The sequence below is a fragment of the Panthera leo genome, chromosome A3 (genome assembly GCF_018350215.1).
Source record: "Panthera leo isolate Ple1 chromosome A3, P.leo_Ple1_pat1.1, whole genome shotgun sequence".
Lineage (NCBI taxonomy): Eukaryota > Metazoa > Chordata > Mammalia > Carnivora > Felidae > Panthera > Panthera leo.
The window spans coordinates 38,472,212-38,498,187 of NC_056681.1; the positions used below are offsets into that span (position 1 = coordinate 38,472,212).

General features: G+C 41.7%; 1 protein-coding gene across 1 annotated transcript in view; it reads left to right on the forward strand.

Annotated features, from left to right (window-relative positions):
- The window catches only part of SPTLC3 (serine palmitoyltransferase long chain base subunit 3), a 134,467-nt gene extending 110,704 nt beyond the window's left edge, over positions 1–23,763 (forward strand). The window contains exons 10-12 of the mRNA XM_042931622.1: positions 9,151–9,286; positions 14,692–14,821; positions 21,725–23,763. Of these exons, the coding sequence (XP_042787556.1) occupies positions 9,151–9,286; positions 14,692–14,821; positions 21,725–21,838 (380 nt within the window). The 3' untranslated portion in view covers positions 21,839–23,763. The remainder of the gene's footprint in view (positions 1–9,150; positions 9,287–14,691; positions 14,822–21,724) is intronic.
- Positions 23,764–25,976: the final 2,213 nt, after the last annotated feature.

Here is a 25,976-nt window from a genome sequence, read left to right on the forward strand (position 1 = left end):
ATACTGGGTGACAGCAGTTTGCTCTCCAGTCAAACTTTCTCACTTTCTTACTGCTTGTATTTGACATGAGATCCATTCACAAACTCCCCTTATATGCTGTTGCTTTTCTTCAGTGCTGTGTGGGAGCTGAAAACTACCCTAATCCATCCACATCATCAAGCTCATCTGGGGCTGTTCTTACTAATATACTCTTCAGCAGGAATTCTGTTTCTTCCTCAAAGGAGGAAGAGGCAGGGAAAACCAAAAAAGAACTCTGGTTGGGGCAAAGAAATTCTAATAATTAGATATGGGGTTTTAAAAGGTCTCTCACTTCTTAGCACCTACCGGGGGCAGAGAGCAGACAGAAAAGTCAGCTTTCCTACAATTTCTTTTCCCCCCTCAAACCTGGCAACATGCTGTTAGCTCTGTCTCTTGGAAGTCCCTCAGTGAATGCCAGAGGAGTGCACAGAGAACCCACCTGGAACGGGGCCATCAGAGGGCCCCGGCATTGTTGAGGGAGGAATTAGCTGCTGCTTCCTGAAGATATGTGCTTGGTTACCCGCTGGGGACCAGACAGGGGCAGAGAAAGAGACTCGGGGCTTTCTGTGTTTTCTAAAGGTTTCAGGCCACTGGCATTTCAGCAACAGCTAATACAAAACAGATGGCCAGGCGCTACGCTCCGCTGGCTTTCAACTGAGGGGCTGCCTCCATCGTGATTAATCACCTGTGCTGGGGGGTAAAAAGTCCTACCTGGCCTTTTTGTATGCATGGACCTCAGGTTGGGGTGAGTGAGCGAAGTGATAGGCATCGCCTCTCTGCCCTGGTGCTGCTTATGTGTACGTAGGACAACGTGCATTTATCCAATAAACACAGAATGAGCCAGCAAACTGAACTTGAGCGAGCAGAGGAAGCTGGTCTGGTTGTGCAGGAGTGGCTCGCAAAACCCGCCCGTCGTTACTTCACCTTAGGAATTAGGCAAGGGTAGAGGCTTAGGGCAGCTCAGTAAATTCTGCATTTGCTTGGAGGCCTTAAAACATTTCCCTAGCAAGAGTGTAAAGAGAATCTGTGTGTCTTTTAGATGGCACTGGGGCAAAAGGTTAGTGTGGCCACTTCCTTCCACCCTCCCCACAAACAAGATATCCTTTTACACCGTGAGCCCTACAGAAGCTTCCTCTTCGCTTTTGTCTCCTCTGTGTGGCTGGACTCTGAGATGGGGGAGTTTGTGATGGAGCACACATGAAATTCCATGTTAGCTCAGCACAACAGGAGAAGGAAAGAACATGATTCCAGCTGTAGCATCTTAGAGGGTGAAGGGGAGCTGCTGTTCCACATTGATCTTTGTTTTTCCACTGGGTCATTTTCAGCCAAGCAGCAAAAACTCCCAAATGCAGCCAATGCCATGCCCCAGCCCCTCTCTTGTCAGGACAAGTTGCAGAGAAAACCAGCTATGCTACCAGCCACAGCTGGGGAGGATTAAGCAGGTGGATTTGTGCCTGGAGAAGCCCAGCGTGTGCTCGGGGCTAGAAAGAATGAATGTATTAGTTTTCTATTTCTGCATAACAAATGACCACAAATTTAGCGGCTTAAAACAACATCATTTATTATCTCAGTCTCCTTGGGTCAGGAGTCGGGGCACAGTTTGTTCTCTGCTCAAGGTTCTCACAAGGCCAAATCAAGGTGTCTGCAGCTGGCCTCTTTTCTGGAGCTCAGGTTCCTCTCCCAAGCTCACATGTTTGTGGCAGACTCTAGTTTGGGGGGTTGCGAGAGGGAGGTCCCCATTTCCTTGCCAGCTGTGAGCCAGACCCTCTCCACTCCTAGAGACTGCTTGAACTCCTTACCATGCAGCCCTCTCCATCTCAAAACCACCAGTGGAGAATCTCCTTCACATCAGATGCCCTTCTCCTCGAATCTCTTTCTTCGGGGAGAGCCCAGTCCCTCCTATGGGCTCACTTAATTAGGTCTTTTTTTTTTTTTTTAATTTTTTTTTCAACGTTTTTTATTTATTTTTGGGACAGAGAGAGACAGAGCATGAACGGGGGAGGGGCAGAGAGAGGGAGACACAGAATCTGAAACAGGCTCCAGGCTCCGAGCCATAAGCCCAGAGCCTGACGCGGGGCTCGAACTCGCGGACCGCGAGATCGTGACCTGGCTGAAGTCGGACGCTTAACCGACTGCGCCACCCAGGCGCCCCGGTCTTTTTTTTTTTTTTAATGTTTTATTTTTTTCTTGAGAGAGATAGAGAGCATGCAATAGTTGGGGGACGGGAGGGGCAGGGTGCAGAGAGAGAGGGAGACAGAAGATCTGAAGCAGGCTCTGCACTGACAGCAGCCAGCCTGATGCAGGGCTCAAACTCACAAACGGTGTGATCGGTAATGATCTGAGCTGAAGCCGGTCGCTTAACCCACAGAGCCACCCAGGTGCCCCTAACCTAATTAAGTCTTAAACACTGGTTAATGTCCCTGATCCCCACACCCGCTCTCTGAGGCTTCCCCAGCAGATACTTGGAAAGCCAGAGGCTTGGATTATGTAGGCAGCTGCCTCGATGGGGCTCCCCGATGGCCACTTTGACTTGCAATGTTTCTCAGAGCCCTTCCAGGAAATCCCATGAACCCAGTTGCTCAGGACCTGTCCTTTGCCACCTCCTTTGCCTTCCCGCCACAGATCAGAACAGTTGCTGACACACACCTCCTCACCCACTTCAGATGTTTGCTGCCACTCTGGCTTCCTACTTGTCCTGCCACTTCCAGTTTTCCCCCTCATCCTAATCCACATGCCACACACCATGAGCTTCCTCTTGCTCAACCCCCTCAGACCATGGCACGCCCTGCTCATGATGCTGCCATGGCTCCCCATTTCCCACCAAAACCTTCCAAATCCTAGGGTGGCATTCACCACTATCAGTGGTCTGACTCCACGGGTCTTTCTCATGACTGTGGTGTAAGCATTATGGCAAGTGAGTTACCCATTTCCCAGGTGCCCCCCACCTCCAAACAGACACACAAGATCAACAGAATCAATACCCACACTGTAAGTTATGACTTCAACAATGGTTCTTAACTGATGCACAACACAGTTACCCTGGGAATGTTTCTGGAACAGAATACCTACAGGGGGGGCTTTACTGTACATATTCTAGAGAAAGAAATATTCCCAGAAGACTCTGGTGTGTTCCTGTGCTTAAGAATCACTGATTTACAAAGTTTCCAGAAGGCCCCAGTCTCCCAAACTACCCTCTTTAATGTGTAGAATTCCGTAATTTGTGACTTGCTAAGATACTGCTCTCTATTTAAATGCAAATTAGCATGAAATCTTATCATTTATTCTGAAGCATTGTTGTGTGAAAACTCTGTTAACTCTGCCTAGATCTGTCTTAAGGCTCTTCCTCTCAATTATCTATTACTTGATATTTGCCCTACCATTAGACCACTTCTTTCCCAACAGCCTCACAATATTCTTATCTTCTGCTTCACCTTAGCAGCTGGCCTGATTCCTTTACCTAGTGAGTGCTTTTCATTTCTGAAATGTGTGAATCCATGAACCATAGAATTCACACCTCACCGGACATGAATTTACCAGCTTTTCCCCATACAGCAGACTTTGATAGACCAGGAAGTATGGCTAGTTTCTGGGTCAGCTGGGTAATGCGTTAATGATCTGCCAGCCTCAGTTTCTGTATCTGCAAAGAGGGCCCCAAAACACAATTTCTGGCTCATAATAGGTGTGCAGGACATGTCCATTGTCACGTCTCCTTATGAGTTAAATGCCTGATGGTATATTTGAGCAGCGGGTAGGGAGTGGAGGCAATGGTGTCCTCTTGGGGCCCTTGAAATCAGGCCGTGCAGACTGCTGTCCACCCTTAATGTCCGTCCTCCCTGCTCCTGCATGCATTCCCGGGGGTATGACTGAGGGGCCCGAAGAGTCATTGGAACATGAGTATGTGACTATAAAACACGCTGTAACCTTGGAATCTGGACATCAAAAGGGAGAGCTTCAGTGCCTGATAAAAATGTGTGTTCCTCTTAGCAAACCACTCCAAACAGTTTTCCCCATCCCACTGGGAAGCTTGTCACTGCTAATGTGATTCTTATGATTCTTGCTGCTCTGTAGCCTCTTGATCTTTCCTGAGATCACTCTGCCCCTAAGTGTGTTGGAAACAAAATGTCCTGTCTGGTGTCCAGAGCTTAAAATAACAGACTGCTGGGTTCCTGCTGTCACACTGACACTTGACTCCAAGGTCTCTCCCCAGTACCAACCCCCCATGCCAGGGGGGAGAAGCCATGGGTGAATGGACAGACAAAGAAGGGGCAAGAGACAAGGAGATTAGTCATTCTCAGGCCATTCAAGCATTCTTTAACATCAGTTTGATTTTTCAGAAAGGTCAACTTCTTAAATTGTGAGAAATATTCTATGGAAACACTCCTCCCATCTCTAAAAACAGGGACAACATTTTCCAAGCAATGCTGCCTAAGGGCATGTTTGAGGTTGTCCATAGACAGACAGTCCGTTGACTATTGCGACTGTCATGGTGGTGTGCTAAATAATTTAAGGAGGCAGAGCAGCATTCATTTCTTTGTGTGCATTTTTAAAGCCTGAGAAATAACAAAATAAGTCACTATGTGGCATCTGGGCATATTCATGTCTTGTCTGATAGCCAGGGAGCTTGCAAAATCTGCAGAAAATCGAGAGTGGCACTGGAGCTGGCTCACAAGCTTGTAAAATCCACCTCTTCCTCCTAGTGTTTCAGAGGGAAATGCCTCTCTCTCTCTCTCTCTCTCTCTCTCTCTCTCTTTTTGCATGCCAGTGGTTCAGCAGACAACAAATTTTCCTTCTTTAGCTTTTGACGGGTCATTCGGGGAGTCTCCACCGTCTGTGATGCCTTCTGGCCCTCTGGAGATTGACTTGTCCCAAACATATTTTTGGAAACGCCACAGACGATTGTTTTTATTAGGGGACTGCAAAGCTTTGTAGTGGGATGCTTTGTGTTTTATTTGTTTTCCTTCCCCTGCCCCAGCTGTTTTTGTTTTAACAGCACTGGAGAGAAGGTTAAAGTATTTGTGGCCTCCGTTAACCTAGCCCATCTCTCAAGTTGGCAGAGCTAGAAATCTGAATGGGTAGAACGGCAATGTACAGGTCAGCTGCCTGGATGGGTTCATCCATATTTTATCCAGCCTCATGAGAGGGGTGAGGGGGACACTTGGGTTGATCTCAAGTTGAATGAGCACTTTGGAGCAGACAGCTGTCAGGGGAGCAGGTCACCCGCCACAAAATGCACTACCCAAGCACCCAAGCACTGATTAACTGCTGAGATGTAATCGTGCCAAACAAGAGGCCACGACATGTACCCATTTTTTATTTTCCACATCTAACTGAGAAATAAGACATAGGGCACGGCTCTTACCACAGAATGCATGGCTTTGGGCTTGGACTGGCAATGGTGGCTATTTCTGAGATGTCTGAGTCTCCGTGGCTATACCTTGTCAAAAAAACAAAATTCATGCCTGGGTCCCATTTCCATAGATACTTATTTAATTGGTCTGGAGTGCAGTCCGGGCATGGGATTTTTGCCAACCTGTCCAGATGATTCTGAGGTGCCATTGAGGTTACTTGGAACTACTTCCCTATGGAAAAAGGTAATTAACCTTTCAAACACCTGCTGCATGCCAGGCACAGTACTAAGCATGTTTATACATAACCCCTTTATTTCCACCTATCTTTTTGTGTTATAAGCTTATTTATCTGTATTTTACAGGTAAAACCAAGGTTTTAAGGCCTTAAATTATCCAGGTGGAGTTTAGTTTTTTAGTCCATTTCACTCCAAAGCCTATTCCTTTTTCAGAACCCAGAATATAGCAAAATAAACACTCGTATAAACTCTCCAGAACCCTACATAAGAGATCAGCTCATTTACTTATTTATCTGAGCAGAGACCTTCCCTGTCTTCTGTGTGATATGTGAAAGAAGAACCAGAAATTCTAGAATTAGAGACTTTGAGTGTTAGGAAAGGAATGTGGCTGCAATGCCCAATCTCTGTGCCACCCTGGCATGGCCATCTCTGTACAAAAAGACAAGTGCTAAAATTTCCTCCTTCTCTTACAAACTCTTAAAGCAAGGATCTCAAAGCACAGCATAATTAATAAAATCACCCACATCCTGTCTAGATGAGTAGCATTTTATATATACAAATTCCTTTCTGCCCCCAGGCCCTACAAGAGTAGAATGTTTCCAATTTTAAAGAGTGAGCAACAGAGTAATTGAAAGGAGCTGTATCTTGGCCGATGCAAAGGACCTCAAAAGCATTAATAGTGATCTATATGAGAAAACATGGTGACCACGAAGTGTATCATAATGGCTTGTCAGCCATGCTGTGCTAAATGATTCAAAGATAGAAAAGACAGGGCAAGGAGAAAACACTGAATTCTTAAGAGTCAGCTACCCCTGGGATCAATATTCTGATCTATTCAGTCAACTCTCCAAACAATCTAGAAGCAGTAAAGTGATGACATTAGCTGATGATCCAGTTACTTGGGTTAATCAAGGCAAAGGGGACAGACGGGGCCAATTAAGTAGCTGGGCAGCCCAATGATAGATGAGTCATTATGGGCAAGCGCAAAGATAATGCCATTGGGAAAAGCAATTTAAGTCATTCATGCACTTCCAGGCCAGGAAATCCTTCTGGTCTTTGAGGGGGATCATTTAGGAATCATCAGACCCAGCCTGATGAAGTCATCTATTCATTGTGCAGCTAACAATCAACAAAAGAGCTAAACGTACAAGGCGACAGGCCATATGGAATACATTTTGGTGGCTGATGTATATCTCTGCCTTCATTTGAATCACCTTCATTAAAACAAGTCTTACTCCAGCCCCTCTTTTTCTTTTCATTCTTCTTCTACAATATCTCCCTACTTGTTATGCTATCACCTCCCTAAACATACAGTCTTGATGTATAGATGAATTTTTAAAATAAAGACAAATTTAAATAAATTTAAATAAATAAACTGTGAACATACAAGTTTCCAAGAAACCCTTCAGCATGTTACAAAGCAATTCATCTTTAAGCACCAAGGAGGATTTTTCTATGCAGCAAAAATTTAACATATGAGTTAAAGTAAACCATACTTGAAGCTACCTGTTCCTTTAAAACCAAAGGCCAAACCAGGGACCCCAAAATGAAGGTTACCAATGATTGCCATGTTAATAAATTCGGTGAACACTAATTTATCTCCTGAGTTGTCTTCTTCCTCTATGATTGCTGTTTTTGTCATCCTTTTAAGTTCATTCTCTTCCCAACCATGAAATGTTGGATTCTTCAATTCCCGTCCTTTTTTTCTCAATCTACCCATCGCTCCAGCCTTATCTTGCCCCACATTTAACCACATCTTACCTGGTTCTCAACTACTCTTTTCTTCTACAAAACACTAGACCATTGCACCTGTTTCCTATACCTGAAATGCTGTCCTCTGATATTTTGCCTGTTAACATTTGTCCACCTTTCTGATCTCAGCTCACTCATCATTTATTGACTTTCTCAAATTTGCTCCAATCTTTCTAATATGGGTTCTCATAACACCATATAGCATTCTCTACAGCACTTATTAGATTTGCAATTTTACATCCATTTTTAGATGTAATATCAGTCTTCCCACTAGACTATAAGCTCTCCTCTGTTCCTCCATATGATGACAAACATGTAGCTTGAGGATGACCTCATTCTTATACTTCTTCTTCAGCAGATCTGAAAGACTGATGAGCCCAGGTTGTATTCCATAGCCAATATTCAAGGGGATGGAATATCCCAATTGGCCACGTCTTGATCATGGGCTACCCTTGTAGCAAAGAGAAAAGTCAGGGCCAACTCTAACTGAACATCATGGACCTTTGGAGGAAGGATGCTGAGCAGGAAATGCCCACTGTGAATCCTTTTGTCAAGACACAGTCTGGGGCCAACTCTCCAAGAAGGAACTGGAGAAACCTGATTAACATATTTATTGACATTTTTACCCATTTTCCACCAGGAGAGTTAAAGATACCAAGGATCGATGTCCAGAATATTGAAAAATTAGTAGAACAAGGGCTCTGATCAGTTTTAATGGACACCTGACCAATCATAATGCAGGTCAGCTATAGCAGCTGTTCCTGCTCAATAGCCACCTTGCATCAGATGCAAACACTGGAGTGATTTACAGGGGACTTAAACATCCAGTTCTGTTCAATCTTCTGTATTGAGCACACACACTCTGGTTTTGGCTGTTTTGCTCATTTACTTCATAGAGTAGACATGTTTCTTCAGAACTCTTTCCACTCTTTAATTCCCTTTGTCCTCTCATATGTGTGATGTCCTCACTGGGACACACATGGAGGCCAGAGGCTTTTGAGCTGAAGCACCAATAACCTGGAAATGGACACAGGTACCTTCCTTGACCTTCTGTTTGGAGCCCACACCATCATTTTTTGTGGTTGGGGAAAACAGAGGTCCCCTTCTTCCCTTCCCTCTATTCCCTTCCCTCTATTACTCTACTACTATCAAATGCCTCAGAAAACAGTTGTGGTCTCAGCTGGACCTATTTTTGTTCAGGGATGTGCTACCCCTTCAAGTTCAGGTTAGGTGAAATGCTCTTTGATTGGAGACTTAGATGAGAAACAACTTAATGGGTCAGCTCAAGTTGGCTAAAACAACTGGGGTGTGTGTGTGTGTGTGTGTGTGTGTGTGTGTGTGTGTGTGATTTCTTGTCACATTCCCTTTCCCTGAGTTAATGTCTTTAAAGCACTTAGAACAGAATCCATACATAGTAGGTACCTAGTAAATGATAGTTCATTTCCTTCCTTCTTACTAGACACCCTTTTTGTCCCCTCATCACCCCACAGACTAGCCTACTTCACCCCACAGACTAGCCTACTTTTAGTTGCTAGCAGTACCTAATAACACCATCCCCCGCCCCCCCCCCCCCCCCCCCCCCCTGCCCATTGGATCCTGTCTTCCAGACTTAGGACAGTTCTCAGATATCAGTGCCCACACTTGCTCACCAAGAGATATTACCCACCCTATTTTGAGCCCCTCCCAGCTAACGATGCAGGTCTGCAGAAAGACTTAGGAATGCTTGCCAAGTCAATCTGACCTTTGCTTCTCTCTTCCTGGTGGTATTGATGGATTTCATGCCTGTCTCCTTTCAGGGCTTCAGAGAGTACGGCAACTTGCAAAAAATACAAGATACTTCAGACAGAGACTGAACGAAATGGGATTCATTATCTATGGCAATGAGGAATCTCCCGTCGTTCCCCTGCTCCTTTACATGCCTGCTAAAGTAGCGTGAGTATTCAGTAGACTCTCAGAATAACAGTGGAGCCTCAGGGTGATCTGACAAAGACAGTGCTTCTGACTCTATGAGGCTCCTTCAGCATTGGCATTGCTTATGCACTTTGAATGGGGTGCTGAGTTCAGAATTCATTTGTATAGCTTCTCGGAAGCCCCTGGCCAACCCATCAGCAGGGCCTTTTCACAGGTCTTCTAAGAAGGGAATCAAGGGGCACTTGGGTGGCTCAGCTGGTTGAGCATCCAACTCTTCTCTTGATTTCAGCTCAGCTCATGATCCCAGGGTCATGTAATTGAGCCCCACATCAGGCTCCACACTGAGCATAGAGCCTGCTCAGGACTCTGTCTCTCTCCCTCTCACTCTCTCTTTCTCTCAAGTAAAAAACAAATTTAAAAAAAGAAAAGAAAGGAACCATGTGCTAAGGCTCACCACATTTGAGCTCTGTGAATTTGGGTGTCACCCGCTGGGTCTCAACTGTAAATTAAGGATGAACCTGTGCCTCCTTCTGCCCCATGATCTTTTTCAAGGAGAACATCTGAAGACCATCTCTCCCAACATGTGAAAACAACATTACCAGGCTCTGTGCTTTCTCCACTGATTTTTCATGGCCATCCTCAGAAGAAGGCACCCTTATTTCAAGTGTGGGAGAAACTGAGGCTGATAACAATTAAATAGTTTGCCCAAACTCCTACAAGTTAAGCAGTAATAAAATCAAGAGACTACCAAGAGACAAACCCAAACTTGGGCTCATGCTCTGAACACCAAACTTTAAGCCTCCCCTATAAACCTGTGCGGAGTTGTTTCCCATTGATTACAGCTCTGGAATTGAGCATGAGAATAGCTGCATAAAGAGAAAAAAATGACTATTTCTCAATACGGCATAGACAATTTTATACATGAGCCATTCTCCAACCTGCCACACACTACCTCTGTTATTAAAAGGAACTTAATTAAAATCCTTTCTAAATGTAAAATATTTATTTGGGTGTCTGGCCATGTGCACGATGGAAAGTAATAGTCAACATATATTTATGAGATTCTACTGGTCCTGACTCTCCTGCAACATAACCCTATTGTTGGAATTTTTTATTTTTGACTCTCTAACAGTCTGAATAGGTTGGCAGAGTATTTTAAGTATAGATAAGGGGCTCTGGGGCTATCAGTTGAGAACTCATGATGGGTAGGAATGAGTTATTAGTTTCTGAAAGATTGATTCTTCAGCGTATGCTTTTGTATTATTTCACCACAGCAAAATAACAAAACACACATATGAGTTCTTTAGTGTGCCACACCATTACCATCAGTGGGTCCTTTGTTCACAGATCTGGGTCAGGCTATGCATGTAGTGGGCAAGAAGACGGTGTGCTACAGAAACATCACACAGGATACTGCTCTGTACTTATGGCAGGGAGGAGCTATAACTGTGATTCAAAATAGCAGATAATCCCAAACCCTTTACCATCTGATTTCAGAAGGCACAAAAGAAAGCCTATGTTTAATCAGAGTGGTTGGCAAAATGGTGTGTTCTGGAAGTAAGATTCCACACTTAGCCCATGTCTATCTAATATTTTATCACTAGCTCAAATGAAGACACCATAAATAAATTTGTTTTATTTTTGAGAGCCTCAAGTGCACAACACCGGAGGGAGGCAGTAGGGAGTGTAACGGATAGTTCTGACTTTGATGGTGGAGGTTGGAAATAGAATCTCAACATGCTGGAAAAGTGAATCCATCTAATGAGAAGAGTTCACAAATAGTAAAAACAAATGCATTTAAATTCAATAATTCAACTTTGCGATAACAAAGAGAGAGGAAGTACCTCTGCTCTTTTATATGTCAGGAATCCTAACTGGACAACAGCTAATATGAAAAATAAAAACAGGGTGTTACTTGTAAAAGTATGCTCCTTGGTGTATTGAGGAGTCTGGAATGAGAAAGGATTTGACTCTACCTCTTCCTACCTGGGGGATCTTGGACAAGTTGTGCAAACTTCTGAAGCCCCAGTTTTCTCATTTTTAAAATGGGATGTAATTGTGCCTATTTCATAAGGCCATTGTGAAGATTAAGCAAGATGAGGCCTATCAGAACATGTTGTTTCTTATACAGGAGCTGGCCATGTGCACCATGGTCTAGGTGGGAACTGTTATTAGTAGTAGTATTAACTATCGATGTACATAAAGCATTTAATATAGTACTTGGTATACTATAATAACTTAATCAATGGTAGTTATTATTATTACTGCTACTTCTACTGCTACAATTATTATTATTATTATTATTATTAGTTTCAACTGAGTGCAAAAATGAATCACCATGGTTGCATGGCTCTCCAAAATAATTATTGCAATCTTTGGCTGCATTAATAAAAAATAGACTTTCCAGGAAAATAGTAGGTAGATATCCTGCTATTGTCCGTATCAAATATGCTATGTTAGACACCAGATGATGTGTCTATCTAATGCCTTCCAGTTTCACATGGTATTATGGAGGAGATGATGTGGCTGAACACTGATTATATGCTGAGTAAGACTCTTACATCAACAATCACTCACCAAGGCTGGGATGCTTAGTCCTAGTTTACAGATGAGGACAGAGACCCACAAAAGTTAAACTGCTAAGAGTCACTCGGATTGTAGATAGTAGAGCCCAGAATTTTTTTTTAATTTTTTTTTGTTAACGTTTATTTATTTTTGAGACAGAGAGAGACAGAGCATGAACAGGGGAGGGTCAGAGAGAGGGAGACACAGAATCTGAAACAGGCTCCAGGCTCTGAGCTGTCAGCACAGAGCCCGACGCGGGGCTCGAACTCACAGACCGTGAGATCATGACCTGAGCCGAAGTCGGCCGCTTAACCGACTGAGCCACCCAGGCGCCCCGAGCCCAGAATTTAAAGCCAGTTCCATTGGCCTCCTACACCAGAGCTCTTTTCAGTGTATAGCACAGCCGCTGAAGCTTCAGTCCACGGAGGAAAACATGCACGTCTCATTAAAGCAACACAGACTATAAGTTTAACTCTCTTTAATGTCATCTTTGGTGAATCAAAAGGCACCAATCACTGCAATGGAAAGAAAAATCTAATTGCTTGGGTTGTCTATGGAAACTTAGAACAGGTTAGTTACAAAAGGTAATATCGTGTATTGTTGGCAGGAGTTGCTGGCAAGGGCCTCCCTGCTGCCTGGCCTTGTTTCCTTCTCAAATACTTCTTCAATGGAAAGTTTATACATAGAAAAGCTTTTGAGACAAGGAGTTAATTGTAGAAGCCAGTGTATGAGCACTTGATCTTTCATTTGCTCATTTTAAACCCTTTGATTTTACTAAAGAATTGTGATTTCTCCACATTTCCACCGACTGCAGAATGAAAATAAAGTCTCTAGCCACATATCCTTTTGGGCAAAGTTTTGTTGCAGCTCTTACCACTGGAATCTTCTATGACGTTCAGTACAATGTGATTTCACCTATGAAACATTCACTCAGATAATCAAGAATGTATTTATTATTTGGTACAGAGTTTACCAAATAAACTTGGGCCTTGTGATACACTTGGAGGATGAGAGGATACAAGAGGCGGGGATGCTATACATAACACAGTGCTAATGTTTTTATTATTATTATTATTATTATTATTATCCACATAGTTTGGTTTCTTGCAGCCCACACTGGCTTTAATTTGCTTTGGGGAGTACAAATCCAGAGGCTCATTATATAAAATGTTCAGGGCAATCAGACACATTAACTGGAGAAGGCCAGGTTTAGTAGTGTAAATTTTAAGCCCAAAAGTGCTCCAGGGAGGCCTCAGATTAGCCTAATGAATCAACAGTCATATATTTTGCTCTGCATTCTTTGGCAAAACTCGCTTCCTCTGGTACAAAGAGAAACATGCAGACAGTGAAAATGGTCTTTTGGGAGTCCCGAAAAGTAGCCTGAGATCATGGGTCAGGTAGTTTGTATTCTAGCAATAAAAGCCCTTGCCTTGTTTCTCAGATAATTATGAGCTCTCATCCTGTGTAGTTCCATGGGCAGCCTTCCATAGGGTGAACAAGAAAGAGAAAGAACAGCCTCTGTTTTCAAGCTTTCTCAGAAAGCTTCGTCTCGTTAATCTTCCCAGTCCAAATAGAAGGCGTATCTTGCCTTGCATAGGCCACAGGGCCAGAGAGGCAGTGTTCTCAGTAGGTCATGCAATCTCCATCACTTTGTCTGATAACATGCATTCTGCATCAGGTAACCAAAAAGGCAGACAGCTCCATGGCAAGAGGAATGAATAAATGAACAGGCTCATTCTCCACGTCTGGTTCAAGAATCCTTCCTGAGTTATGACTGGAAGGTTTGTGTGGTGCTGTCAGCTTCCAGCCTAAAATAGGACACCAGAAACCTCTTAATGCTAAGAACAGATCTGAGGCATTTACCTTGATTGTGGGCAGAGACATTTCGTAATTAAGGTTTCCCACAGAGAGCAACAAAGCACAAAGTGGGCAAAGATTCACTTGGGGGGACATGCCTTTTTGTCTGATGTTGGCTCTTAGCACAAAAAAATTGCAGACTTTGAGAGCTTGATATTCTAGAATTGTCACTGAGATTAGCTCTGTGAAAGAAGGAGCCTAGAAGAAGATAAGAGAAAGGAATCAGAGCTTAGAAAGGTTTTACCCTGTGTCAAAAAGCATTGCAGTTATAGGACTTATATCCTACAGGCTGCATCTATGGACCAGCCACTCTGTGTATGCACATTTCTTTCCCTGTCTCCCTCCCCATTTCCCCTTGAACCCAGTCAATGGGTTTATTATCCCTGACCATACCTGGATGTATTCATTCATACAATAAAAAATGAGGAGACCCTTGCTGTTTTCCATGTCTGGTTTAATGAGGGCAAAAAATATATATCTTTGGCTCTGGAGTGAGAATACATACAGCTCAGGATTGGCTCCTGCAGACCCTCAGATCCTGGTTCTCAAATTCTTGTCACTAAGTACAGGCTTCTTGAAATTTCCATATTCTGCTATTGGTATTACATTTTTAAAACATACAACTTTGCACTTCATGTATGTTCTTTCTTTATGCAATTGCATTGTGTTAACTTTGGGGTTTTTATTCCTAGAAACCCTTCAGACAAAGGATGCCAAGTTGTTAAACCAGGGTTACATACATCAGCTTTTTCTGCTCTATGTCAGAGACTCAGTACTCACAATGCTCTAATGAATGTGCTGGACCCAATAATATACACACTCAACCATGGGCGCCATGGAAGAACTGCCCCATTTCCTTGTCAATTATATGTGACAGAAGCTTAGTAACTTTAATCATTTTTACTTATTGATATAAAATAAGAAATGTCAACTAGCCATATTCTTTCTCCTGCCATGTAACTTTGTCATCTCTCAGTTAACCTCCTCTTTTACCTTTCCCATAGGGCTTTTGCAAGGCATCTATTAAATAGAAAAATCGGGGTGGTGGTCGTTGGATTTCCAGCTACTCCCCTCGCAGAAGCTCGGGCTCGGTTTTGTGTTTCAGCAGCACATACCCGGGAGATGCTAGACACGGTAAGTACACGACAGGCCAACAGAATCTCCAGCACTGGTGCCTTGCATTCTGAGCACATTCATTTACTGAGCTAGCTTCGGTGTCCCTGGGTTTCTCTTGGTGGTGTAGAAAAACAACACTCATAAACTCACTGCTAAAAAAGCTAGGGTATGCCAACAACGTCCAACAATGTGATCAACTCAGGGGATAGAAAAGAAAATGGAGTTTGTGAAGACTTAACTCAAGTCAGTATCTGGCTTCATAAAACAGACTGAGTAGCCACATGTTATGCTATTTACTTGTTCTTAAATGCAAAAGCTAACCTGACGTGTTATTTCAGCATTAACTTCCCACAACCTGACATTTTTCGTAGCCACCAAGCCCATCATAATAAAATATGATCCAATGAAGCAACATGTTGGAAAAACAATAACAAAGACAGATCTATCATATCATCCAGACCTACATGAGGTGTAAACGATTTAAAAACCACATTTCATTGTCCTTTGGTTTTGATCTTTATGTGAATGAGTGATATCAGAAAACTAAGCCATCTCAATCAGTGTGGGGTTGATGGAACTGTCTCATAATGTCAATGCAGTTTAGCAAACACACTGACTGTCTAGTATGTGCAAAACCCTAGGGCAAAAACTCTAAGAGGTGGTACTAATAAATAAGCAACTAGTGATAATATTGGACAAAATAAATTCATCTTGGAAAAGAAATATGGACAACTGTGGAAGCATGAAGGTAAAAATGATATATGAGATTATATGAATTCGTTCATTACATATGAATAAGTTATGTGCAAAGATGTGAATTAATTATGTGTATATGTGTAATATACATACACATATAATGACTCATAATATATAAAGATATATATGGATATGGATATTATATATATATTTCACAGGAGAGGTGACTTTTGAGCTAGGCCTTTTTTTTTTTTTTTAATGTTTATTTATTTTTGAGGGAGAGAGACAGAGCACGAGCAAGGGAGAGGCAGAGTGAGAGGGAGACACAGAATCCAAAGCAGGCTCCAGGCTCTGCGCTGTCAACACAGAACCTGATGTGGGGCTGGAACTCATAAACTGTGAGATCATGACCTGAGTGAAAGTCAGACGCTTAACTGACTGAGCCACCCAGGCACCGCTGAGCTAAGGCTTTTTTAATAAAAGTTATGGAACATCATCCAAGGTTTCTGACCAAAGGAGTGACATAATCATGTTACTACAAAATAAATGTAACAAATTGATTGGAGAGGGAAAAGGCAAGAAGAAGGGACCTAAAATGGAGCTGTTTGAAGAAAAAAAAAAAAAAGAGAGAGATGACAAGATCAATGGCAGTAGAAACAAAAGAAATGTATATATGAACAGACATCGTAAATGCATGGAGCTGCCAAGACTTGGCAAATGATCACATGCAGGGAACATTTGGGAAGAGGGAATCAAAGATAATTCAAGGTCTCCAGACCTGGTGAATGGAAGGATGGTAAAGCTAAACCATTTATATGAGATAAGGTATGCAATAAAGAACAGCAAATCATCGGGGCGCCTGGGTGGCTCAGTCGGTTAAGCGTCCGACTTCGGCTCAGGTCATGATCTCGCGGTCTGTGAGTTCTAGCCCCGCGTCGGGCTCTGTGCTGACAGCTCAGAGCCTGGAGCCTGTTTCAGATTCTGTGTCTCCCTCTCTCTCTGCCCCTCCCCTGTTCATGCTCTGTCTCTCTCTGTCTTAAAAATAAATAAATGTTAAAAAAAAATTAAAAAAAAAAAGAACAGCAAATCATCAATGAGACTGGAGGAACAAAACAAGTTCAGTTTTAGACAGGTTGGGATTATATGTCTATGGGCCACCTGTGATAAAGAAAATCAGATTCTAAGCTTGGGAGCATATGCAATGCTGGAGCTTCTGTAGTTTGGGCAGCTGAGGGATCATGAAAGCAAAGGTAGAGGATATAATTGTCCAAACACAAGTGAACAGGCCAAGGACAGGCTCCGGCAGAGTGCCCGTCTCCCAGCGTAGACACGGGAACCACAGGTGAGGAACGAGACTTCAGTGGGGCTAGAGCAGTCTGAAAAGACACGAACTAGTATAGTGTTAAACACAGTAAGAAGGAAAAAGTTTCAGGGAGGGGGAGGATCAAAGTGTCCCCAAGAGATGAGAAGAAGCTATTGGATTAGCAATTAGCAGGAGCTCAATGTTCCTCCAAGCAGACAGGTTTAGAATATAGGGAACAGAAATAAGAATACAACAAATAAAAAAGTGAATACTTTGAGCTCCAATAATAAATTACACACACACATACACACAGAGTCTCCATGTCTTTCTGCTTCACCATTACATTCTTAGGACTTAAACCAATGTATACTCCAGAGTACATACATAATAACAACTTTCTGCATGGCACACTAATAACTGAGCAAATTCTAGGTCTTTGAGATGATGGGTGAACTTTGTTGTTGTTCTTTGTATCTTTCCATATTGCCCAGGTTCTCTAAAATGAGTTATTTCTAGTAATTAACTTTAACAAATTATTTATTTTTTTCAAAAAGTAGTCAAATATTTCAAGGAGTTTGACAGTAAAAGCAAAAAAAAAAATAGGTTTAGAAAAAGCGCTTGAAAATTGGGAAATACTTGAGCATGTTTACACATTAAGGGAGGAAAAGAGTAAAGAGAGCGGCATTAGGCATGGTAGAGCAAAGGAGATGGCCAAGGAGAAGCACCCAGAGATGACGGAAGGAGATGGGCAGCAGGGGTGGATTTGTATTTTTTGTGATCTCAACAGCATTGAAACATTCATGAATGCCCAACTCTGTAGACATCAGACCTTGTGATTCTCTTTGCAAGTTCTTAATTCCTTTGGACTACCTGGTTTGGAAAGAGCACTGAGACATCATCTAGACAGATGCCTCTAAACTTTTGAAATCAGGCACCTACATCAATAAAAAATTGTGAGCATATTCCTCAATATACACATAAGGGAAAGTGAGAAATGACCCATGAACAGCCAGGGCATTAAGGTAACAACCAAACATTAACACTCACAGAAAATAACATATTAGACAAGTCTCCTCCATGACCGTGTTTGGAACAAGACAGAGACGAAGCCACTTTACAAACACAAAATGCCTCAGAATTTCCTTCTTCTAAACTGACTGCTGCTCCTTTACCAATCACCCCACCTTAGGCATCCTGCCCTCCACCTAAGAATTTGGCACATAGCCAATCACTGAATTTCTCCCGCTCCAGACAACATCCAATCCAGAACTGGTCCCTGCTTCCTTGGAGTCATCTGGAGCACAAGTCCAAATGTGATAAGGAGACCTTCCCAACTCCCTCTTCCTAAGATGGTTCTTCTGAAATACACACTCCCAGCTGCAGCAAGTGGAATAAACCTACCTTCATTTGAGTACAGGTGTGCTCTGGGTAGTCTGATCAATGGGCTTCAACACAAATCCATTTATAAGTTATATATGCATTGTCAATATATTACGTACATTTTGTAGCAGACACAAAAATGGAAGCTAAAAAGGTTGAAATTAACCTGAATAGAAAAGCCTATGTTCTCCTCCCATACCTTCCAGGAATTGTCTTTCCTACCCACCCCCCCCCCAGGTAGGAAAACTACCAGGTATGCAGATGCACTCCCTGTATTACTCCATCCCCGCCTTCAGCAAAGAGCAACAGACACTATACTAGTTGATGTCCTTTTAAATCCAACTTTTGTTACTTTGTTTTAGTGCTTAGATTTGCTGGAAAAATTTAGAAAGTACATTGAAGTAAAAAGAACATTTTAACCACCCGTAATGCTACCACCCAGAAATAGATGAGTCTTCACATATTGGTGGGTACCTAACTTGATGCCAGTTTGAAAGACTTCCCAAAGAGGAAAATCCTTATGCTCCACTAATCATTCGTTCCAGTGTTAACAAACATCTTCCCTTTTTCAAAGCATTAGATCCTAATATCGTCTGTCTCAATGGACAGGGTAAGAAAGATAGGCTTAAAAATGTTAAAAGGGCATATCCCCAGTACCATAAGATTAGTGATATATTAGATTTTGTCTGTCCTGGATCTTGGTTGTTTCTCGGGAAAACTGGGGATACATTTTCCTGCCTGAATGGAGAGAACTGAAATGGATGAGTTCTCGGTCCCTTAAGGTTTTAAAGTTTGATGATTCCATGGAACACAGAGATGAGTGTTTAATAGCTGGGGGTAGGGAAATTTGGGAGAGAGAAGAAGACACTAATCAGCTCCCACAGTGTTCCATTTTGCTCTTGGCCATTTATGTCATGAAGACATAACCCAGTTGTAACCTGCAACCTTACCTTTTTCTTCCACAAGGTTATATATAATTCATTAAATTTTAAAATAAGGCCTGAAAGGGTAAGCATGCATCAGATACTTTTATTCCTCTCTTCACACCCCCAAAATAAGTTATATATTCATAATATGGGGTAGGCTGTTAAAGAATATGAAATAAAATGAATTAGCATCTAAGATTCCTCTACAGCTGGTTTGTAAACCACACCTTAATGATTTGGATCTTTCTCCTTTTCTTTTTTTTTTTTTTTTTTTATTTTTATTTATTTATTTATTTATTTATTTTTTAATATATGAAATTTACTGTCAAATTGGTTTCCATACAACACCGAGTGCTCATCCCAAAAGGTGCCCTCCTCAATACCCATCACCCACCCTGCCCTCCCTCCCACCCCCCATCAACCCTCAGTTTGTTCTCAGTTTTTAACAGTCTCTTATGCTTTGGCTCTCTCCCACTCTAACCTCTTTTTTTTTTTTTTTTTTTCCTTCCCCTCCCCCATGGGTTTCTGTTACGTTTCTCAGGATCCACATAAGAGTGAAACCATATGGTATCTGTCTTTCTCTGTATGGCTTATTTCACTTAGCATCACACTCTCCAGTTCCATCCACGTTGTTACAAAAGGCCATATTTCATTTTTTCTCATTGCCACGTAGTATTCCATTGTGTATATAAACCACAATTTCTTTATCCATTCATCAGTTGATGGACATTTAGGCTCTTTCCATAATTTGGCTATTGTTGAGAGTGCTGCTATAAACATTGGGGTACAAGTGCCCCTATGCATCAGTACTCCTGTATCCCTTGGATAAATTCCTAGCAGTGCTATTGCTGGGTCATAGGGTAGGTCTATTTTTAATTTTCTGAGGAACCTCCACACTGCTTTCCAGAGCGGCTGCACCAATTTGCATTCCCACCAACAGTGCAAGAGGGTTCCTGTTTCTCCACATCCTCTCCAGCATCTATAGTCTCCTGATTTCTTCATTTTGGCCACTCTGACTGGCGTGAGGTGGTATCTGAGTGTGTTTTTGATTTGTATTTCCCTGATAAGGAGCGACGTTGAACATCTTTTCATGTGCCTGTTGGCCATCCGGATGTCTTCTTTAGAGAAGTGTCTATTCATGTTTTCTGCCCATTTCTTCACTGGGTTATTTGTTTTTCGGGTGTGGAGTTTGATGAGCTCTTTATAGATTTTGGATACTAGCCCTTTGTCCGATGTGTCATTTGCAAATATCTTTTCCCATTCCGTTGGTTGCCTTTTAGTTTTGTTGGTTGTTTCCTTTGCTGTGCAGAAGCTTTTTATCTTCATAAGGTCCCAGTAATTCACTTTTGCTTTTAATTCCCTTGCCTTTGGGGATGTGCCGAGTAAGAGATTGCTACGGCTGAGGTCAGAGAGGTCTTTTCCTGCTTTCTCCTCTAAGGTTTTGATGGTTTCCTGTCTCACATTCAGGTCTTTTATCCATTTTGAGTTTATTTTTGTGAATGGTGTGAGAAAGTGGTCTAGTTTCAACCTTCTGCATGTTGCTGTCCAGTTCTCCCAGCACCATTTGTTAAAGAGACTGTCTTTTTTCCATTGGATGTTCTTTCCTGCTTTGTCAAAGATGAGTTGGCCATACGTTTGTGGGTCTAGTTCTGGGGTTTCTATTCTATTCCATTGGTCTATGTGTCTGTTTTTATGCCAATACCATGCTGTCTTGATGATGACAGCTTTGTAGTAGAGGCTAAAGTCTGGGATTGTGATGCCTCCTGCTTTGGTCTTCTTCTTCAAAATTACTTTGGCTATTCGGGGCCTTTTGTGGTTCCATATGAATTTTAGGATTGCTTGTTCTAGTTTCGAGAAGAATGCTGGTGCAATTTTGATTGGGATTGCATTGAATGTGTAGATAGCTTTGGGTAGTATTGACATTTTGACAATATTTATTCTTCCAATCCATGAGCAGGGAATGTCTTTCCATTTCTTTATATCTTCTTCAATTACCTGCATAAGCTTTCTATAGTTTTCAGCATACAGATCTTTTACATCTTTGGTTAGATTTATTCCTAGGTATTTTATGCTTCTTGGTGCCACTGTGAATGGGATCAGTTTCTTCATTTGTCTTTCTGTTGCTTCATTGTTAGTGTATAAGAATGCAACTGATTTCTGCACATTGATTTTGTATCCTGCAACTTTGCTGAATTCATGTATCAGTTCTAGCAGACTTTTGGTGGAGTCTATCGGATTTTCCATGTACAATATCATGTCATCTGCAAAAAGCGAAAGCTTGACTTCATCTTTGCCAATTTTGATGCCTTTGATTTCCTTTTGTTGTCTGATTGCTGATGCTAGAACTTCCAGCACTATATTAAACAACAGCGGTGAGAGTGGGCATCCCTGTCGTGTTCCTGATCTCAGGGAAAAAGCTCTCAGTTTTTCCCCGTTGAGGATGATGTTAGCTGTGGGCTTTTCATAAATGGCCTTTATGATCTTTAAGTATGTTCCTTCTCTCCTTTTCTTTAAAATCAAAGAAGATGGCAAAAGAAGATTGTATCTCTGAGGCTCTGGATTGCAGAGCCATTTAGGAGTTTAAAGAATAACTGATAGAAGGCAATCTCTTTGCAGGTTTTGGAAAACCTGGATGAAATGGGTGATCTCCTGCAATTGAAGTATTCCCGGCACAAGAAGTCAGCGCGCCCTGAACTCTATGATGAGACAAGCTTTGAACTGGACGATTAAGTCTCCTGGTCCTGAATTGCACCTAAAGACTTTGCCAGAAAGACCTCCCTCCCTGCCTCAAAAGGAACATAAATGGATTTCTCCCCCTTTCTAAGGACAATTTTGGTTTCTGAACCAGCTGAATTGAACTGAAGGAAATGTCATGTTTTTAATGTCTCCAATCCGGAACTGCAAAGACAAAAATATGGTTCCAGATTTTAACTTTTCTCCTCATCCAAGTATCCTGCTACAAACACATGCACACGCACGCATGCGCACACGTGCACATACACTCACACGTACACACACACACACACACACACATACTTCCTAGAACATTTTTAATGGCAATGAGCCTGTGTTTTAGCTGCTACTGTGCAGCCTGTTTGGTCCAGACTCTTTCAGGCATTCCAACCAAATGAGAGGGTTTTGATTTTTAATTCAGTAGATTCTCACTCCGTATTTACTTATTTCATCTGCAGACATGAGCAGAGGTGGTGGGTAGTAGCTGACCTCCTTGTTTCACCCATGAATGCCCCAGCTAGAACTCATCTGTATCATGGGGAGCTCCAGGCAGGAGGGTAAAGAAATATTGCTTCTACCATTTGCCACATTTGGACTTTTTCCAAGGACAAGTGTCAAAAGCCATAGTTAACGTTTGGAGGGAGAGAGCAGAATCGGCCAGCAGTGACTAAAGACGTCTTTGAAGGAAACTTTCCTTTTCCTCTCTCTGGTCTCCTACAGTTTTACAGCTGAGCTTTTGAGGTTTGGAAAATCCAAGACTTTTGTTTTGTAAGGAAGGGGGCAGAAAGCAAACACAAGCCAATTTTAGGCCTAGACTAAAACTGTAATGTTATAGCAACTGGAAGGTTGTCTGTGCCATGTGGAGTGAATGTTTAGCTTGCGAACATAGCCCTTATTACTTTAAGGAATGAGTTGTCATTTTCCTATTAAATTTTGAGTAAATGGTGAGATTCAATTTCCTTTAGAGTTGACTCTCAAGACTATACTTGAATGTATTGATTCAAAAACAACATTTAAAAGCAACTTCTATTCAACTTTTTTAACACTGACACCCCCATTCAGACCTATTCAAGAGTTCTTACTGTCTGCTGGCACACGAACTCCAATTCTGGTGTAAAGTAGGCTTATACACTATTGAGCGACTAGTTGTAATTTACCTCCGTTCTCTCTCTGTCTCTTTCTCTCTGTCTCTGTTATGTCTGTCTTTCTCTCTTTCTAAATGTGAACACAAACTTATCTGGAATAGTACCCTTTTGCTAATTGGATCTAGTTGGTATGGAAAAAGCCAGTGGAAAACCTTATCTTTAACAAGCTCCCAGATGGCTCCCAGATTTGGAAACTCCAAAGAGCAATGGTGACCTTTTAGCAAAGCTTCTGTAATAGTTTGAATGAGTTACAGAACATTCCACTCCATCAAATGACAGTATAAACAAATCACTTCAAGAGAGGTTTGACTTGTGACACAGATGGACCCAAGCTTTCATGCTGTGCACCGAGAAAGAAACCCAGCCTGAAGCACCAGTGTTGGATACAGCAATATGCCCTGATGCTCACAACTTATTAAAGGATAAAGGTGATCCGTGTAGAGAGCTTTTTATGGGGAAAGTATAACCCCTACTAGGTACATCAGTTTAAAAGTGGATCACAATGGTAAAGTTTCTCATAAACATTTGTTAGGATCACTCTTAGCAAAAGAGGAGAGGGAGTGGTTCTGAAAATGCAGTTGCCCCATCCCAGGACTAATATTGATAACTAAATTCCAACTCTTCCCAATGAATTGGCATAGGATTACTTATGCAAAGAAAATATATGTAGTATAAATGTCCCCAAAAAAGGAAGACATGTAGGTCTTCTCACTCGAGAATGTGCACTTAAGTGTGCCTGGGTGGCTCACTCAGTGAAGCGCCGACTTCGACTCAGGTAATGACTTTATGGTTCATGAGTTTGAGTCCCGAGTCAGGCTCTGCACTGCCGGTGTGGAGCCTGCTTGGTATTCTCACTCTCTCCTCTCTCTCTTCTCCTCCCCTACTCATGCCTTCTCTCTCTCTCAAAATAAATAAGTAAAACTAAAAAGAAGAAAGAAAGAAAGAAAGAAAGAAAGAAAGAAAGAAAGAAAGAAAATGTTCATTGAAACAAAATTGATTCTAGTTAATTACCCAAAATGCATGTGTGTTCAGTCCTATAGAGGGAACAATAGACAAAGAGGCCAGTGAAACATCTGGGCTTCACCTGAGGTACAGTAAGCAGTAAACATCCCCTTCCATTCTGGATGTCCATGACCTTCATACACATCTTCACACCCACGCTTTGAGTTTTAAGCTTATAAAGGGATGTCTTTGTGACCAGTGTGCCTTTTATGGAAGATCCGGAGTCTAAGTCGTGATAGGAAAATAATTACTGACCCACCCGGCCTGGGGAGCAAGGCTGACATTACTCCTACTCCTGTTTCATCAAGATCCTAGGGCAATTTATTACATTCTCAAGTGCAAGATTAAAAAAAAACACACTCTCTGTCAGAGGGTCTACACTGAATACACTTATGAGGACAACTAAATGCAATGCACATTAGGAGGGGCCCAGATCCCATAGGGCTGGTAATATAAGAGCACATGTCATATAGAGTGAAGTTGGTTAAGAGGGTGATTGTGAGAATTTTTAATTTTTATAAGAAAATATCTGCTAGGTTAATAAAAGCATAATTTCAAATCAATAGGAATTATTGAATCTCAGTAACTATACCACAGCCAAAATGTCCCTTTGGCCGGTTCAGTTGAGAAAGAGAATTTTCTAACAAAACTCTGTTATGCACCCCAACCTTCCCAAATGCATACACACACACACACACACACACACACACACACACACACACACACACACTTTCCCCTTCCTTTACAGAGCAAGCAAGAGTATAAAGGTACAGAGACGAGAATCTGGCTGGCTGATAGATGGAAGATGTTCTAAAAATGGCCTTTAGTGAAACAGTAGATAAAGGATGCAGACTGATTTTGTAAGGGAAATAAATTTGTGTAACGGAAATGGCATAGACACATTCCTAATCTTATTATGGAACTGTATTGTGGATGTTTGGCTACATTGCCTTTCAGCATGCTTTGGTTTGACAGACACCATGGGCTTCAGAATTTACTAGGAAGCTTGTTAAAATGCAGATCCCTGGGCCCCACGCCAGACTTAACTGAATTAGAATAGCTGTTGGTGCTCAGGAATTTACATTTTAGCAAGTCTCCTCAGGGGATTCTAATCCATGTCATAGTTTGAGAACCATTGTTGGAGCTCTTGTTTTGACTGATCAGTTGTCTCTAATTAAACATAACAGAAACTTTGTCCTGTCTGTTGATAATTAAGGGTGCTTATACTACTAAAGTAAAGTGAATTATTCCAACCTTTTCTCCTCAATGGGACATTTTGTTCCCATTTTCCAGGTACTTTCTTTTTCTACAAAATTGGATATTTGCCTCTGATTATTTATTTTTTCCAACAACAGCTCTTGAATAGGGTAAAAGTCTTAACAGTTCTTCAAACATGCAATGCTCCTCTGTATTTTCTACAGAGATAGCAAATTTTATAAATGGCCTACTCTTACTTAAAATATTTGATAAGGAAACTTTAACTCTCTTAAATATGTACTTTGATTTACGGCAATAATAACAATTATATTTTGAACTTATCTGGTGATCTCTTGGCCATTTTTCCTAGTCTCAGTATAATCAACTTATTTGAAGTCTGTTTTCTCAGAACACCTTATGTAGCTGTGTAATTTTAAGAAATTAAAAGGTGTCTGTATTTTAAATGTTTTGAAGCAATTATTATGGGACACTGTCTTACAGTATTGTGGGCTGTGTGTGTGTGTGTGTGTGTGTTTCACTGAAACACTTGAGGTGACCAATGTCATTTCATTCTGCCTATGAAATGTTAGTTTCTTTAATAGACAAATCACCAAAATAGACGATATAAAAAATAATTGATGGTTTTGTGTTAGTTTGGGTTACCCTAAATAAAGACTCAGATAGAGATTTGCATTTAAGAATTCCATTAAGGAAAATTGGCAAGAGTGGTAGTGCTGACTTGAACTGTGTCAAAAGAACCAATTATGCCCATCTGTTTCCACCTCCTCCTT